Source organism: Triturus cristatus, chromosome 6, assembly GCF_964204655.1.
Source record: "Triturus cristatus chromosome 6, aTriCri1.1, whole genome shotgun sequence".
NCBI classification, from domain to species: Eukaryota; Metazoa; Chordata; class Amphibia; order Caudata; family Salamandridae; genus Triturus; species Triturus cristatus.
In genome coordinates, this window is record NC_140589.1 from 47,436,415 (window position 1) to 47,455,316 (window position 18,902).

At 44.6% G+C, this 18,902-nt stretch overlaps 1 protein-coding gene across 1 annotated transcript in view; it reads right to left on the reverse strand.

Annotated features, from left to right (window-relative positions):
• The window catches only part of GLP1R (glucagon like peptide 1 receptor), a 1,134,570-nt gene that overhangs the window by 58,177 nt on the left and 1,057,491 nt on the right, over positions 1–18,902 (reverse strand). Inside the window, exon 11 of the mRNA XM_085609494.1 lies at positions 13,474–13,612. Coding sequence (XP_085465620.1) covers positions 13,474–13,612 — 139 coding nt within the window. The remainder of the gene's footprint in view (positions 1–13,473; positions 13,613–18,902) is intronic.

Below are 18,902 nucleotides of genomic sequence, written 5' to 3' on the forward strand. Positions count from 1 at the left end.
GACAATTCTCAAAAGACCAAAATCCAGCCTCGATTGGGATTGACTCGTGCACTGTGAAAGGTTAAAGATGGCTCAACCGAAATTACGCTTAGCTTTATCCAACCATGAATCAAGCTTTCCTGGAAACACCACCAGCCCGTCGGTGAAAGAAGGAAGGATCGTGCCTTTAAAGAACTGCATAATGAAAGAGGTAGACGACTCTCTATCTAAATTGCACTTTCAATCACCAATCAATCAGTTGATTTGTAGAGAGCTTCTGGTCACATGTGAGGGTATCCAGGCACTGACAGGGTCCAGTTGATTAGCCGAATAGCCAGGTCTTCACGGATTTTAGGAATTCTGGAAGAGATGAGGAGCTCTGGAGATGACTTTCCAATGCCCATAATTTTAATGATAATTATATGAGCATAAACTGCTAATCTTTAGTAGTCCCGCAACTCCAGAATTTTGCAAACTCTTCTTATCACGCAGCAAATATTTGTCAACAAATAATATGATCTTTTAACCCTTTGAAATTTGAATTCCTCTGTTATAAACTTTCTCAGACTTTCAGGAGGAGGGAGAGACAGCAATATTTCAGTCTGAACTGCTAAACACATCACAAGCAAAAAATAGCTATAGAAGGACCCAACTTTGCCTAACTTCGAGGACCACATCGCAGTGTATATGCACTTGCTTTTGTAACTAGTACGTTTGCAGCAGTCACGATTACTTAATTCACTGTACCCTACTACACCATGATTGTAGCTTCCATGGTCTACAATTGTTTCTGCCTGTCTGTGAATTGATGGTCTTGGTCTGTTGCTGTCACTTCGAAGGACTGTAATAAGTATGTGTAGAAATTGCAGTCAAAATAACAATTCAAAACTTGTAATGACCCCCATCTAAAGAACATTCCAGAGCTTGACAGGTCTATCTGTGGGCTGAGGCAAATTCATGACTGTGGGGGTGGGGACATGTAATTCACAAAGGAAACTCGATCAGGCATGAGGAGGACGTGGCGGAAATATGGGGGGGGGGGTAGGACAAAATAAACTGTGCGCGGGGAGGAAGATATATACCTAGGAGAGAAGCGGAACGGGCCTACCACAACTCTGAAGCCAAGGAAGAAAAACATGTGCAGAACAACAGACATGAAATATTCAGAAAACCTCCTTTCCATTATGGTATTTGTAATCTGATAAAATTCTCAGGCTGCCATTTAATCAGAAACATCTAGACCCAAATCCAAAGGCTAGGGCACGGCGTGGTGAGGCGTGTGTAAGAGGTCAAGTCCTCACCACTGGGTTTGTGCTAGTGCAGGGTGTGGTGAGGCATGTGTAAGAGGTCAGCTGCTCTGCTACGGTTTGTGTGTGAGGGGTGGGTGAGGTCTGTGTAGGTCAGCTGCTCACTGATGGTTTGTGCTAGAGCGGGGTGTGGTGAAGTGTGTGTAAGAGGTCAGCTGCTCACTGATGGTTTGTGCTAGAGCGGGGTGTGGTGAAGTGTGTGTAAGAGGTCAGCTGCTCACTGACTGTTTGTGCGTGGGGGGTGGGTGAGGTGTGTGTAAGAGGTCTGCTGCCCACTGACAGTTTGTGCTAGGGCGGGGTGTGTTGAGGCATGTGTAGGAGGTCAGCTGCCCACTGACAGTTTGTGCTAGGGCGGGGTGTGGTGAGGCGTGTGTAGAAGGTCTGCTGCCCACTGACAGTTTGTGCTAGGGCGGGTGTGTTGAGGCATGTGTAGGAGGTCAGCTGCCCACTGACAGTTTGTGCTAGGGCGGGGTGTGTTGAGGCATGTGTAGGAGGTCAGCTGCCCACTGACAGTTTGTGCTAGGGCGGGGTGTGTTGAGGCATGTGTAGGAGGTCAGCTGCCCACTGACAGTTTGTGCTAGGGCGGGTTGTGGTGAGGCGTGTGCAGGAGGTCTGCTGCTCAGCAGCGGTTTGTGCTAGTGCTGGGTGTGGTGAGGCTTGTGTAAGAGGTCAGGTGCTCACAGACAGTTTGTGCTAGGGCAGGGTGTGGGAGGTCAGCACTTCACAGACAGTTTGTGCTAGGGCAGAGTGTGGTGAGGCGTGTGTCGGAGGTCAGCTGTTCACTGGTGGTTTGTGCTAGGGCAGGGTGTGGTGAGGCATGTGTAGGAGGTCAGCTGCCCACTGACAGTTTGTGCTAGGGCGGGGTGTGTTGAGGCATGTGTAGGAGGTCAGCTGCCCACTGACAGTTTGTGCTAGGGCGGGGTGTGGTGAGGCGTGTGTAGAAGGTCTGCTGCCCACTGACAGTTTGTGCTAGGGCGGGGTGTGTTGAGGCATGTGTAGGAGGTCAGCTGCCCACTGACAGTTTGTGCTAGGGCGGGGTGTGTTGAGGCATGTGTAGGAGGTCAGCTGCCCACTGACAGTTTGTGCTAGGGCGGGGTGTGTTGAGGCATGTGTAGGAGGTCAGCTGCCCACTGACAGTTTGTGCTAGGGCGGGTTGTGGTGAGGCGTGTGCAGGAGGTCTGCTGCTCAGCAGCGGTTTGTGCTAGTGCTGGGTGTGGTGAGGCTTGTGTAAGAGGTCAGGTGCTCACAGACAGTTTGTGCTAGGGCAGGGTGTGGGAGGTCAGCACTTCACAGACAGTTTGTGCTAGGGCAGAGTGTGGTGAGGCGTGTGTCGGAGGTCAGCTGTTCACTGGTGGTTTGTGCTAGGGCAGGGTGTGGTGAGGCATGTGTAGGAGGTCAGCTGCCCACTGACAGTTTGTGCTAGTGCGGGTTGTGGTGAGTTGTGTGTGTAGGAGGTCAGCTGCCCACTGACAGTTTGTGCTAGTGTGGGTTGTGGTGAGATGTGTGTAGGAGGTCAGCTGCCCACTGACAGTTTGTTCTAGTGCGGGTTGTGGTGAGTTGTGTGTGTAGGAGGTCAGCTGCCCACTGACAGTTTGTGCTAGTGCGGGTTGTGGTGAGGTGTGTGTAGGAGGTCAGCTGCCCACTGACAGTTTGGGCTAGGATGGGGTGTGGTGAGACGTGTGTGGGAGGTCTGCTGCTCAGCAACGGTTTGTGCTAGTGCTGGGTGTGGTGAGGCTTGTGTAAGAGGTCAGGTGCTCACAGACAGTTTGTGCTAGGGCAGGGTGTGGTGAGAAGTGTGTAGGGGGTCAGCTGTTCACTGATGGTTTGTGCTAGGTCGAGGTGTGGTGAGGCGTGTGTAGGAGGTCTGCTGCTCACTGACAGTTTGCGCTAGGGTGTGGTGAGGCGTGTGTAGGAGGTCTGCTGCTCACTGACAGTTTGTACTAGGGTGGGCTGTGGTGAGGCCTGTGTAAGAGGTCTGCTGTTCACCGTCAGTTTGTGTTAGGGCAGGGTGTGGTGAGGCGTGTGTAGGAGGTCTGCTGTTCACCATCAGTTTGTGATAGTGCAGGCTGTAGTGAGTTTGTAGGAGATCAGAGGCCCACCAACGGTTTGTATTGTGTAAGTTCAATGACTCTATTGAGCATACTTACAAAGAAATGCGGCGTTAGCCTTCTTGGCTTAACGCAGCGCTCCACCACTTGTGAAGCACAGGGCTGCACTGTATTTACAACAATAAGGTGCAGACCTGGGTTTCCCCCTGTGCTGGCACCAATTACAGCTGCTTAGCGCCAATGCAGGCACCCTTGCACCATTGTGCAAGAGTGCCTGCGTTGAGGGAATGATTGAAGATTGTTTATGTGCAGGAAGAACACCTTCCTGCACGTAAACCATCTTAAATGGCGATTTGTAACTTCTATGTGTGCTGCTTTGTGCGCTTGATTTTTAAAATGATTGTTTATGTGCATGATTGTTTATGAGACACTCTCCTGAACATAAACAGTCATGCATGGCGTTTTGCTGTTTCTGTGTGTGCTGCACAATGCAGCACACATACAAACAGCAAAAACAAGAAGAAAGAAAGTTTTTCTCCTTGTTGCGCCATCTTAAGACCAGGCTTTTTTTTATCTTAATTTTGGCGCTGCCCGATATTTACTCTACCCTTGTAAATATCAGGCAGCGTCAATCAAAATCAATAGGTGTTGCAGCAGAACACCCACCGCAACACCCATTGCCAACCCTTTTCACGCTAAGTATAGTGTGCAAGGGTCTTACAAGGCAGAGGTAAGACACGTTAAGTGGCTTAACACTGCTTTGTAAATAATGCAAAGACCGTATCGCCACAGAAACATCTTTAAAAGTGACGTTTCTGTGGCAATAGGTGCTTGCAAATATGCCCCTATGCTGTTAATATTGTAAACTGAGGCAGTGAGCCACTGAACTCTGCAACAGGTTCAGCTGACCAATGGTTTCTACAAAGAAGGCACTGTGGATAAAACTAATACAAGCCATTACTGCGGACAGGTGGCTGCTGGGAGACCACCAAACCTAACCAAAAGGAAATCCTATTTTTTGAGTATTTAATTTTTTCTTCCCTGTTTTAGTGCTGAATAATTGGTTGTGCTGAATTGAAGTATATTGAAGTTGACACCTTGATTGGGCATTTGACAGATGCCGGGCTATGAGATGGTCTCATAAGGGGTGGGTTCTTTATCCGCAGCGTACGTATTCATGACCGGGTACTTAAGAGGGAAATATGCACAATGCCTGGATAGACCCCAGCTGTGGCTCCAATTTAATCAGTTTAAGACTAACGAGGCTTCATTGCCTTGCATTGTGACACCTATCCGCAGGGCTTACATCTATTTATAAGCGCTCCGAAGTAGTCTTGGGGCGGCATCCATAGGTGCCATGCAAATCCAACATTCATATATTCGTAAACATATCTATCGGGGCTCACACAACTCCCACAAATATGTCAAATGGCCTGACAGAAGGTGTGTTCTGGCCTCAAGCCTGTTTACATCAGATGAAACGTCTGTGAAACTCCATACGCACGTGACCCATTCATGTTGTAAACTCTGCATTGGTTAATTAAACACTCATACCAGCTGTGGAGGAATATTAATGCTTTAATTACTTAAAAATTAATGCAAACAAAAGTAACATTTTATATGCTTAGGTGATGCATATGCGTTTCAGCAGTTCCAGGTGGTCATCTGCCCAAAGCAGACATCTCCACTTAAATATCTTATTTTTTCAGAAAAGTGCAGGTGCAGTGACCTCAAAATTGCAGTTAGAAATGGGGGTCTCTAGTTGGCAGAGGTAGGTACCTTTGTCCAAATAGGGACCCTTGCTTTTAGTCAGGGTAAGGGGAATACACTTCTAAAATAACCCCTGCTCTCCCCCTTGGTAGCTTGGCACGAGCAAATGACAAAAATCCACAATACAGTACTAAAAATATGATTCTTAAAAAGTAGAAACAGTTCAGTTCCAAGAAAATATGAGATGCGACACGTTTATACAAAGTACCTTGGATGCGTCAAAAAATGCAAGCAAAAAGGGTCGCAGGGAAGGTGCTGCATCGGTTCCTTACACTCAGGGAAGGTGATGTGTCAGTTCCTTGCTCTGGGGAAGGTGATGCGTCGGTTCCTTACTGCTCCGCAGTGGAGGTGATGCGTCGGTTCCTTACCGGAGAGGATGTGATGTGTCGGTTCCTTACTGCGTGGGGAGGTGATGCGTCAGTTTCTTACTGCATCCCCTAACGATGCGACAGACTTGACTTTTCGATGCGTTGCGTGACGGTCCGGTGCGATGCGTCGGTTCTTCTCCAACCGGGCCTACTTCAGAATCGGTGCGGTGACCTCGGACGTCGGTAATTCGGTGCACAGGATTCGTCGCACCGCAGACATTTCAGCCGCGAGCAGGCGCTGTTTCGATTCTTCGGTGGCGCCGATGCATCGGAAATATTCTCTTGCACGCTGCGATGCGTTGTAAACAGGAGATGCATCAATTTTTTTAATTCTTGGAGTTTCCTATCCCAAAACAAGCTCCAGAGGACTAGAACATTGGCAGGCACCTCTCAGCAGGTCAGAACTCCCAGCAAAGGAGTTCAGGGGGCACTGGGGGTGAAATCTTTATGTCCCTGAGACTTCAGAACAGGAGGCAAGCTCTACTCAAGCCCTTGGACATCTTCCTCAAGCAGGGGACACAGCAAACAGCAAAGTCCTTCTCCTTTCCCTGGCAGAAAGTAGCCACTGCAGGCCAATCCCAGACAGCAAACAGTACAGGGACAGTATTCCTCCTCAGTTTCTCCAGCTCTTCTCCTTGGCAAGAGTTCCTCTTGATTTCCAGAAGTGATCTAAAGTTCTGGGGTCTGGGCCCCAATATTTATACAGCAAAATCTTTTGTTCTCTGGTGGCAGAGATGCCCTGTGCTCAGTAATAACCAGTTCTGTCCTCTCTGGTGCAGCTCCCTGGCAGGAGGTGGAGACCGCATTAGGGAAGGCAGACCAGGCCCATTCAGGTGAAAGAAAATCTCCTCCCCTTACTCTAAATGCAGCCCAGGTCTATTCAGCCCAGCCCTGACTAGACATCCCCAGCCCCTGTCACTCCAAAGCCAGACAGTCAATACACATCCTAGCAGAGGCACACTGCATGGCTAAGCAAGAAAATACCTACTTTCTAAAAGTGGTATTTTCAAACAAAGAATGTAAAAATCACCCTCACTAAAAGATGCATTTTAACATTCTGAGTTCAGGCATACTAAATTTCATTTTCCTACCTTGTTCCCAGGGGTAGCTAAGCTTATATGATGTTATAAGCAAACTCCTCATTCTATCCTATGGCAACAGATAGCCTTGCAATAGTGAAAAACGAAATTGGCAGTATTTCACTATTAGGGCATGCCACACACACCAGGGCATGTCCTACCTTTCACATACACTGCACCCCGCCCACAGGGGTACCTTGAGCCTACCTTAGGGGTGACTAACATGTAAGAAAAGGGAAGGTTAAGGGCCTGGCAAGTGGGTGCACTTGCCAAGTCGACATGGCAGTACTAGACTGCACACAGGCAATGTAATGGCAGACCTGAGTTACATTTACAGGCTGCTTATGTGGGTGGCACAACTAGTGCTGCAGGCCCACTAGCAGAATTTGATTTACAGGCCCTGGGCACACACAGTGCACTGTACTACGGACTGACTAGTAAATCAAATGAGCCAATTATGGAAACACCAATCCATAACAACAATTTACAATGGGAGCACTTGCACTTTGGCACCGAACAGCAGTGGCAAAGTGCCCAAAGCATGTAGCATCTAGACCAGCAAAACGAAGTCCAACACACATCAAAAACACAGGAGGCAAAGGCAAAAATACAGGGGAGTCTCAGATCTCAGGACTTTCAATTCACAGTTCAATATAGTTCCATCAGTATTGACTTTTTAGACATCTCCATCAAAGCTAGGAATGGGCACTTATACACCACACTGTTCATAAAAGATAGTGAACGTAATACCCTCTAGTCACCATCCTAGAAATCTTAGACGATTTACCATACTGAAAATTCTTAAGAATACGTAGAAACTGCTCAACACTGGTTGAATTCTGTCTTTATTTGTGATTTTCTCCACTGTCTTCCAATTATGCCTTCTAACGTAGATTTGGTACTCGATCTGATGACGCTGCGAAAGTCCCTAATATGGCATATTCATCAACAATGTAATCCATAGAGACCTTTTAGATTTGATGTGCATTTGATTCTCTGTATTCTGTATTCTTTATTGATAGAGTGTCATGAGTCCGCCATCTATTGCCATCTTTATCATCTATAATTTATTGTGTGCTTTAACATTGATGTTGATGTCCGTATTTCCAACTGTTTCCATATGTACTACGTCTGTACCATTGTTTTACAAATGTTATTTCATTATTGTTGCATATCTCAACCCATTGTGTTTGAGATACTTCTAGTTTGCTTGGGGTTATTTTAAATGTAAGCTGGCGATCTCTGACGGGAACCCAGATTGATTCAATGTCCGTCAGTCTTACTGCAACTTTCACGGTCACCATACACACGCGGACGTTGAGGCAGACAGCAGTCAGTGTGCACGCTTTACTTGTGTCTATTTCAGACACCGCTACCGGCCCACTCGCACAGATGCGAGACGCTCCGGTCACAACCATCTGTTCAAGGTAATTTCCCATGCCCCTTGGTCAGTCTTTCCTACCCTCAACCAATTGGGGTCATCCTCCTTAGCTGGGATGCTTTATCTTTCAGGATAACTAAAAGCCATTTAAATCGGGAATTCGGAATTGAAGTACCCAGTCAATAATTACCTCTTTCCGAGAACCATAGATATCGTATAGGTAAGTTACATACACTATTACCCTGGTTGAATGTTTGAATTGTCTTTATTAGGGACTTTTTTGAGTTTATTTTCCTAATACCAGATGTACAATTTATTTCTAGCACATCCCTAACCTGCACCCTGAGGAAGTCCCTCCTTCTCATTGGAGCTACTTAGCCCATTCCTACAATTGCCCCACATGTAACTCCGTGTGTCCGTGCCCTCTTTCAGATTGCTCCCATCCTGTCCTGAAGAAGACCCCACTGCAAGGTTCTATTGGCCCTCGCCCTCTTCAGGGTCAAAACGTCGACATTTTAACCCTTTTGACCGTGACTGAAAACTTCTCCACATTTAGATAAACATGGCATTCAGAAACTTTCACTAAGGACTTGTGACAAAATCGAATTAGAAAAACATTGTCAGCCGATCTCAATCTGAAACCATTGTTTACACTGTACATAATGTCACTTGCAATAGACACACTTGATATTCATGTCTTTGAGTGTTTTTGTAATTTTTGGCGTCGGGCACTGAGTTGTCCTTAGTTTGTTTGTATTTGTGTATGCAGTAATTTTATATAAGGTAACTTGAAACCTCTATTGATTATTTTCTCAGTATTAAATGTATGTATGCATGTGGTCGTGCTTTTATAGAGCAAACGTAGTCAAAGGGCAGCGGAGTGCTGTACAGGGTTAAAGACAAGCTTAAACGAATGATAAGAGAGGGAGCTGGTTTCTGGACTGTTAATGCATTGTGATGTAATGTTCTTAAAAGAGGTGCGTCTTCAAATCTTTCCTAAATTTGAGCGGCGGTGGGGTGGTTCTAATGGATATGGGGATATTGTTCCAGATCTGACGTGAATAGATAGAAAAGGCCTTCGGCCTAGTTTTTTACTTTTTTTCTGGTGGTCTCCCGCTTGTGGCTGTGCTGAGAACTCCCAGTGATAATGACCTTGTCTACAAGACAAGTGTAGATGCTGGTCAGGAAGGCTGTGTAAATTCTGACACTGTTTTTTAAAATGGTGTGAGCCGGCAATGGGAGACAATAAAGCTCCACCAGATGGATGGACGCTGAAGTCCTGTGCGGGTGCATTGTCCTCCTCAGCGTCCTTTTGGTGCTCGATGAAGCTAGACCCGCTGGTCGCAGCCTGACCTCAGTCCCAAACAAGCGACCCAAAGCTTGGTCCCAGCAATGGCACATGGATGCAACATACACTCCTCAGGTCAACTGCCCACACCACGGCGGCCCCTCCTGGCATGCTGGGCCACTGCTCAGGCGGTAGCCATCTTTAGAATGCAGGGGACGTGTCCGTCCCAACCATGACCAACACTGCTTAAGCGTTTGTGCCATATTTATTACATATGTGAATAAAAAGATTCAGTAGGGCTCGCCTGAGGTCCTAGATCATAAACACAGTGTGCATATCCTCGAAAACCCATTCCTATTACAGTGATCGTAAATATGGAGGGAGTATACAACAAGCACTTCAGGTAGCCCTGATTCTTAAATGAGAGTGACACACAATCATTTGTGGTCATTCCAGGGGAGGGATTTTAGGCTTGGGCACCCAGCTGCAGAAAAGGTGTTGGAGGCTGTTAACAGCACAAGACCTTTTAATGTATTTTCTGGGGAACTGCAATCATTAGAAGACTGCATCAGCATAGAGGGCGAAGCACTGACACATGTTATGCTTTATATACTAGACTGTTATGTTATGTTATGTTAAATTTATTTATGGAGCGCGCGTACACCCAGCGGTTTCATGGCGCTATGGTAATGACGTACTAGATCGGGAGGTTAGTGGTAGGCTTGAATGAATAAGAGAGTTTTGAGGAGGGATCTGAAGTGTGGCAAAGATGTTTCAAGTCTGAGTTCCAAGGGAAAGGAATTCCACATTTGAGGTGCCAAAAAGGAAAAACTGAGTCCGCCGTGTTTTTTCCGGTTAAAGCGAAAGGGGGTGAGGAAGTTGGCATGCGACGAACGAAGGGAGCGAGTAGGGGTGTAACGAGAGGTTAAAGAGGAGATGAAAACAGGCCCCCGGCCTGCTAGGGCTTTGAAAATAGCACAGCCCAATTTAAACAGGCAACGTTTAGCTACTGGAAGCCAATGAAGATGTTTCAGCAAGGAGAGGACGTGTTGAGTGCGTGGTTGATGAACAATGAGGCGTGCGGCCTGATTCTGGACCAGTTGAAGGCGATGGAGTTGATAGACAGGGATGCCAACATAAATGGAGTTGGCATAGTCTATCCGGGAAATGACTAAGGCCATGAGAACCACAGTGAGGGCCTCGATGGTGAAAAATCTTGCGATCTTACGAATTCTGCGGAGATGGAAAAAGCATGAGGCTAATATGTTAATCCGTTTTATAACATGTGGCTACATACGTATAATGAAGCTGCACTTTATATGATCAAAGTGTAAACAATAGTTTTGTAGTGTATTCACGTTTAATCAAATATATTTTCTTAACTTAGATGCGAGTTGGCCTCAAATGCCTTTTATGGTAAAATAAATTGTGGTTCTCAGAATGTTTTCTCCTTTGCTTTTCTCATTTCAGGTGCAAGATAAAATGTGTTAGTTAGAAGAGTAGCTCATTGTTTGCTTTGAGAAAATGTTAGAAAAGAAAGTATTAATTGTCAGTTGGCTGTGATTTATACCATGCGTGAGGATGAGAAGATCCTTCTGTACCAGGCCATTCAGACCGATGATACATCCAAGGTCGTGCAGCTCTATGTGTCTTTGTTCAATTTTGGGAATGAGAGATGTTTAGCAACACAAAAAGATGATGAACGAAATGCTGAACATTGCCAAACATTCACCCAGAGTCAGAGATCTGGGTTGAATCCATTGTTCTTTTGCTCACTATGCCATCCCAGTTTAGACCCAGCCATGTGCAAACCAGTCTTGACCCTGCTCCCCATGGGAACAGTCCAGCCTGAACTGCCAAGCCTGATCCTGCCTGGTCCGGAAACAAGCTTCATGAGACCAGTTTCGGGGTATCACCCCATATCAGCCAGGCTAGCTTGAATTCAATGGCACAGTGAGCATGGGAGCACACCCAGTGCACTTAGGGCAACTATAGCAACACAAAAGATGGTGGACGGAATGCTGAACATTGTTATATGTTCACCCGAGTCACAGATCTGGATTAAACCCATCATTTTTGGGGGTGAACGTTTGACAATATTCAGCATTCCGTGCATCATCTTTTTGGGTTGCAATTTTTGCCCTAAGTGGGATAGGTATGCCCAGACGTGGGTCCTGTGCTCGCTACCCCACCATATTCAAGCTAGCCTGCCTGATGAGGGGCGATACCCTGAAACTGGTCCAAAGATGCTTTTTTTCCAGTCCTGGGATGACCTGGCCTGGCAGTTCGGACTCAGGATCAAGACTGATTTGCATATGGCTGGGTCCAAACTGGAATGGTGTGGTGAACAAAAATACGATGGATTTAGGCCCAGATCTGTGAATGGGGTCAATGTTTGACAGTGTTCAGCATTCCGTCCATCAACTTTTTTAGTTGCAATGACAGTAGTTTACCTGCTCCAAGAAGGCAACGCATCTTGATTGGTCCTCACAGTTGGGGAACTGGTGGGAAGTAGTGTCGGGTGAAATTAAATGTTTTACTTGTGTGTTCTTAGAATAACCAGATCAGACCCTTTCCTGACTTCATTAAGTAAAGACCTTTTCTTTGACTCTGCTGCAGACACCTTTTATCTGAGGGCCTGATTCACAGAACTAACTTAAGATAAAATCCTAAACTTACTACTTTTGTATTCACAGAAGTTAGGATTTTGTCTTAAGTTTGTCCTAAGACAGACTTAAGACAGACTTAAGACAGACTTAAGTTAGGATTTTGTCTTAAGTCTGTCTTAAGTCAGACAAATTTAAGACAAAATCCTAACTTCTGTGAATACCAAAAGTAGTAAGTTTAGAATTTTGTCTTGTTAGTTCTGTGAATCAGCCCCTGAGACTTTATACTTGTTGTTTTTGAGCTAGACTCTTGAATGCATTTACCGTTCTTTGCTTTGAACCTTCACTTGGTTCAAACCGGAATCCTTTGCACTGACACCTTCTGTTTAGAATTTCCTCATGACACTTTATGCATCTCTAGTTTAACCTCAGGGAAGTTCCTTTAAGGAACTGGAACTGTCTTTGCTTGGCATTTTACATTATTTGTGTGACTTCTCTTACAAAAACTCAATTATAATTTGGTGGAACTGATTAACCTTACTGAATTGTTGATTTATTGATAAAAATTAACAGATTAGGAATTTTGTAATTTGATTCGGCCTCTAATAATCCTTCATGGTTTGGAAACCATACTCTCTGTGGTTCTTGTGGAGCCTCATGGGTTTCGCAGTCCTCTGGATTTATTTGAATTGATGTCAGCCCCCGTGTTACGCGTTTAGCAGAAATCTCTAGGTCCATTCGATCAGTGGTGTAATTAATTTGGTACTACACAAAAGGGTTTAGGAATATAAAATTGTGCTCCATCAAGGACAGGCATTCCCTGGGATCAGTATCAAGCGGTCAAGGCAGTGTTCATGAATAATCTACAAGGAAGGGGTTTTACATTGTGAGACAATTAGTTACCATCCAGTAGCGCCGCAGGCTTATATCAAACGTTGCGTCACTCTCAAAATGACATAGACAGCACTGTGATATTAAATGGGAGTGATGTCATATCAGGATAAACACAGCCGGCGCAGATATGAAGAAAGGAGGGGTGTGCGAAAATTGCATAAGTTGCTTTTGTGTAATTACGTGAAATTTCAGGAAAATTACAAAACAATTATTTGGCAAGAATCTAAATTATTTTACATAACATTTCAGCGGAAGGAGTACCAGACTATTTGAACAGCGACACAATGGTACCATCTGTTGCAGCTATTTTTGTGTGTGAGAACCCCACTTTTGTGCTTCATTGACAATCGTTAAATCCCCTTTACCTGTAACTCATCAACTTATAAAATGCAGAACATATCTTTCTTTAGAGATTCCTATATGTCTGATCCTTCAATCTTCCCAACACCAGCCTTTGCAGACTGATCAGTAATGATATGAGTGCTTTATAACCATTGAGAAAAGAGACTTTCAAGGGACCCTCAGACTATCCTCAGTGAGAAGCACATCATCACAGCTGTCCTCAGTTTCATTTCCCTCCTGAACCAAGTCAATGAACACAATTTTAATCTGCCAACCCATGTTGATGGCCATCTAGAAGGGCCAGGAGTTCCTGAGCTGAACTTTCCAGTGCAAATAGTTTGTTGTGGTTCCAAAGTACCATAGAAGTACAAGTAATTGAGGGAGGACGGGGGTAAGTCCTCCTACCCTTACCTGAAAGGACGTGAAGGACAGCTCAAAGAACAGCTTCACATATCGAAGCTTGCCCTTCGCGTGCTCATCCGTAATGAAGGCGAAGATGACTTCATGCGTGCCCAGGAGTGGGATGAGCGTCAGCGTGGACTTGGCCAATCTAGAAGAGAGAGGAGACAGCAACTTGAAAGGAGAGAAGGCACTGCAAACAGAGTAGCTCAAACAGTGTACCACCTACTCCAATGAATAAATATATAAATAAACAATCACTCCCAAAAGAATGCTTTAATCTTTTGCTACAAAAATTAAATCTCATTTGTCCAGAGGTAACTTTCCAGTGCTTTTCATGTCCTCTCACTTTGGTTCTAACTCATGGGACGCCCTAAGTTCAAAGGTTTCTGCACACCTCAGGTCAATGTAGGTTTCTTTGTTTTGTACCTATGCAGAACGTGCTTCCATGTCATACATGATGACCACGGAGGTGCGGTTTGCATGTTATGAGACACAGAGAGCTGAGTTGTCTGCAAAGATGACATTCTTTGCCACCTCACTGTGACTTAGCTGGGGCTCAGTAAGACTGGATGTGACATGCTGGTCCTTATGCCTTGTTTAACAGACCCCATACCTCAGGAACCCTATTTGGGAAAACTTGGGCTGGGAATATGCAGGAGGTTTATTCATAGGAACGGGCACTCGTTGAGATGGAGGCAGGTTTGTTCATCTGCACTTCAGGGTCTGGAAGGGAAATATGGTCAGTCATCTCAGATTTATGAGACAAGAGGAGGGAGGGGGGTCCATATGTTCTTCTTCATACCATCAGTGTTATATACGGGGGCTCAGGATGTCAGATCTCACTGATATCTTCAACCAGTAAGGCTAGCTTTCTTGTGGTTGGTTGATTTATTCTGAGGCTGATTATGACGTCATCCAGATCACCACTGAGGTCACCATGTTCAGTTGAAACAGGTCTTACATAACAGATGATGCTGTGCATTCCAGTACACATCTAGCACTCCTGTTTACCTTTGGCAAGCTGTCACTAAAGGGTTTACAATCAGAGCCAGACCCTACACCTGACTCCCAGACATGACCCTGGAGTGGTAGGAAGTAAGACTTGGAAACATATTCTCATGCCGGGACATGCTTTATCCCAGCCTGGTTGGACCACTAGCAGCGAAGCTGTTTCTTAAAGAATATGTGGAGGTTCTTAATGAAGTTATTAGGATGGCAAAAGGCTCCTCTTCAGTCACATACATGTCTGTGCTCCATGGTCATCGCTCACTCTTACCACACCAAAACACTACTGCTTTCAAAAGTAAAGCGGCCATTTTGTTCACTATATCTCAGTGAAAAGTGTATATCTCACACATGAGAGTCAACATAACCTGTTCATTTCACAATAATTAATTTCTAAGCACAGTTCTCTCAGTACAAGACACAAGTGGTTCTTAATAGGTGACTAAGATATCAAAATGTACTTTCAACCTTAGTATTGTGATACATTGTACTGTACGCGCCACTTCTATATAGCACTCAAGCAGTTAGCAGGCTACTACAAAGCACTAGTAATAAAATAACAAAATATATTCTGAAATCCCATGTGTCGGAAATCCGTCTTTTTTGCTTGGTTACATCTATGGATTCGGTTTGCATCACTAGCGTTTGACTTACAGACCATTGCCTCCCGTAACAACTCACAAGGGTATGTGCCATTACCTGCACATGGCATATAGCCGTCTCAGCTGTTATGGTCATACAGTGGACATAAGGTACATACAACTCAAATCCCAAATGTTTCCTTGCAGAGACCGCTTCACCTGATTTAGAGTTTGGTGGACAGAGGTACGTATGGCGGAGGACTTTACTCCCATATAACGAGTGCGATCTGCCTGCCAAATTTAATAATTATGGAAATCCTAACAGCGGTTCAAGGTGACAATACATACATCAAAGAACAAACTGTACATTAGACTGCAAAGACATGCGTCACTTTAACAAATCAATGAAGAGAGAGGGAAAAAGGAAAACATTTAGAGGAAACCTATGTAAATATAAATTTGTAGAAAATGTATTAACAAATTTCATAAATACTAAAACATATAGGACAGTGGCGCTCAACATGGTACACAAACAATAAAAATAATCAACAATACAATGTGTAATCGAACAAGTGGCTATGGGAAGGAATTATACATAGATAGGGAGTTCAGAACAAAACTGAAACACAAAACATAAAAATGCGTCCGTCATTAATTGTGGCCACATATATTCGTTGACGACGTTTCGACCGTTGTAGTTATTGACGGTCAGCATCAGGACAGAAAAATTACTATCAGAGTATCCAGGACAATTAGATAAGACATCTAAAAACAAGAAGATATACGTACATAAGCATCACAACAATACATGTATATTACAATTTACTTAAGTCCAAGTGAGAATCCGCTCCAGATAAATAATTAAGAAAAGAAAAGGAAGAAAGAAAGAAAAGAAAGAGCAAGATCAGAAGAGGAATTTAAAACAACAAATCTATTAAATCACCGCACAGAATGTATGAGAAAAATAATAATAAGAAGAATAAATAAATCCAGAATGTGGGATAGCAACCTTCACCACAAAGCAAGGTAAATTCAAATATTGCACCTATTCATATAGGACAGAAGATCCAACCAGAGTTTCAGCACTGAATTTGTAGCCATCCAGTGATTGGTTGAAAAAAACGGTTCTGTGGGAACAATAAAAGTAATTATAATTCCCAACCAACTCATATTGCAAGTCAAAAATTGGCTATGAGGATCTCAATTGCCATACTCACATTCCAAAGTAAAATAACGAAGGTAGCATTCCATCTAAAGACCTGTCTTATCTTGTGGGTCGGTACCAATTTCCAGGCCTTTCATCAGAAGTTTCAAGGCTCATTTTTCGAGTCCCGGGCGCCTAGTCAGGTGGGGTGCGAATGGAACGCAGTGAGGATCTCTTTGGATTAATTCCTTTTCAGGCAGCAAACTACTTGGTATCCCTTCATGTCAAGGGTCTTCCCTATCTCACCATCAATGTCAGTCGCTAGCGATTTCCTCCGGCCACCCTTCTATGGATTCCATTCCCAAGCAAGAAGTATCCTGTCTGGAGGCTACTGAGGAGAACAGAGCTCTCCTGTCCTCACCTAAGTTCCTTCATTTTGAACAGCCGCCCACCTCTCACTTGAAGTGATCCCTGTTAAACTGACCACATTTCTAAGTCTCTTTTCTATTAAAAGAATCGCAGACATATTCTAAGTCTCTCTGGGAGTACCAAGAGAGAGAGAGAAAATGTATTTTCACTCTGATGTGCCTGCTGTACAGACTGACCCATCATATGTGCTGCTAGTTGTCTCAGAGAGTGTAAGATGCAAAGAGGTTTTCAGTCATGCTTGACTTCTAAACTCCTGGTCTCTTTCAGGACACCATCTACCACCGATTGATAGCTTCCTTGGACCATTTCGAATGCCAGCCTTGACAAACCCAAGTTTGGTGGACACTCAACCTAGAATGACATGACATCGAAGGCCTCAGTTGTTGGTTGTTGGCTTTTGACATCCTAAAAATAGCCAACGGTACAAAGCCTCGACCCTCAACTACAAGAGTACGGATTTGCTTTGCAGAGAAGATCAAACTTTTATTCCCACACACCCAGAAACCCCTGGTAGCTGTAGTTTCCAACTTCTTTACCAGGAACGCTGACCTTTGGCCTGTCAGCTGGTATTTTGTCTCCCTATGGCAGCATTGTTGCCGCCATCTTTGAAATGGCATGACTGTGCCACGCTGGTTGTCTAGTTGTGCACACCAGTTTTCCTCCTGGTTTCCTAGGGCTTTCTTACTTTTCTGTTAGTCAGCGACCACCAGGAGAGCCCCTGTGCATGTGAGAGTCAAGCTGAGAGAGGTGGGATGATGTCGGCTGGAGCATGGTCTCAGGTGGATGTTAGGAACACATTACTTGGCTGTTGGTCTATCCTGCCTGGCCCATGTGTGATGGGCTTGGGCAGTGTCAAGTCTAGCCGGGGGCCTCCTCAGAGCTGGTCTGAGCATCATAGTTATTTTGTTGCACAGTTTGACTGCCTCCCTTTCCTAAGCCAAGGGCTAGGGTGTGGCTAAAGCCTTTGGGCTACCCTCTACCCAACGGCCACTGGGCAGACATGTGCATAGGTGCTGTGTGTGTTGTCTGCATCTACCTGGCCAAGCTATATGTGATAGTGGTACATAAATATGTCCCTGCCATATACAAGAGTCAGACCTATGTGATTTGCCAGTTCTTGTTTGTTAATGTTACCAAGAGTTGTCAAAAAAATCAAATCAAAAATAGCTTTATCCGATTTAAAAACTAAATCATAAAACCACAGTTTTAAACATTCATTAAAATACATTTCTAACAAAAAAAAAAAAGCTTTCTGGGAGAGAATTACATTGATAGTTACACAATAATCAATGTTCAGATACCCCATAGATTTTCTGTAATTAATAACATTTCTCAAATAGGAAACAACAGATAACATGGTCAGCTCATCATCTAAAATTTGTTACGCTAGAAACGCTGTGCGACATTGTCTCAAGCCCCTCTTTTTTAAATTGGTTTTAAAAATCTTTTTCTTGGGTACAAGTAGAACTTACAAAATAAAGTCATATGCAATGTAGATTGTTGCGATATAGTATCACACGGGCAAACACCCAAATCTTTGGACCAATCATTACTTGTCATTTTTACTCCACCTCTAGATCTGTATTCAAGATGTTTTGCAGTCAGTGCTACACTGCTCCTGATGTGCCTTTGCAATCTTCCACATATTATAAATCTATCCGCGCCTTATGTTTCTATGACAAGTCACCCCAGCAATAATATGATGCTAAAATATTGGCGGTCACAGCCCCAAGCTCTTTCCAGATTTACACTGACAGCTTTTAATGCCAGAAAGCAATAAAAGAAGGCTTCCTTGCGTTGCATCTGTGTTGACACACATATTTATTGTTCTTCAAAGTAAATTCAGTTCCTTAAAGGTTAATGCGACAAAAATGGTCTATTTTCCCCAGGGCACAGCACACAGTTCATCTCTCTATCTCACAGGAAGGGTGAGGGCCTTTTGTTTGTCAGTGATGGAGTTTATAGTACAGATGCAATCTCGGTTAGCAGTCCATTTCTGTGTGTTGTGGTCCATTCGTGTCCTGCTTTTGTAATGTGGTGGAAGCAGCTAGCCCAACTCCAACTGAAGTCCAGCCAGGGGAGGACTGTATCTTGGGGTAAAGGGGTGAGGGGAGTGAGAGCCGCTGGAGGTCGGGACGGCCAGGTGGAACTTCACAACAGCTTGGGCTCAGGTCTGAGGAAGCCTGCTTTGGATTATAACAAAACAGAATCAAAGTCCAACATGCAAACTCCGCCCCTTTCCGCAAATACTGTCAAGGTTTCTGGGGCAAGCTTCCTGA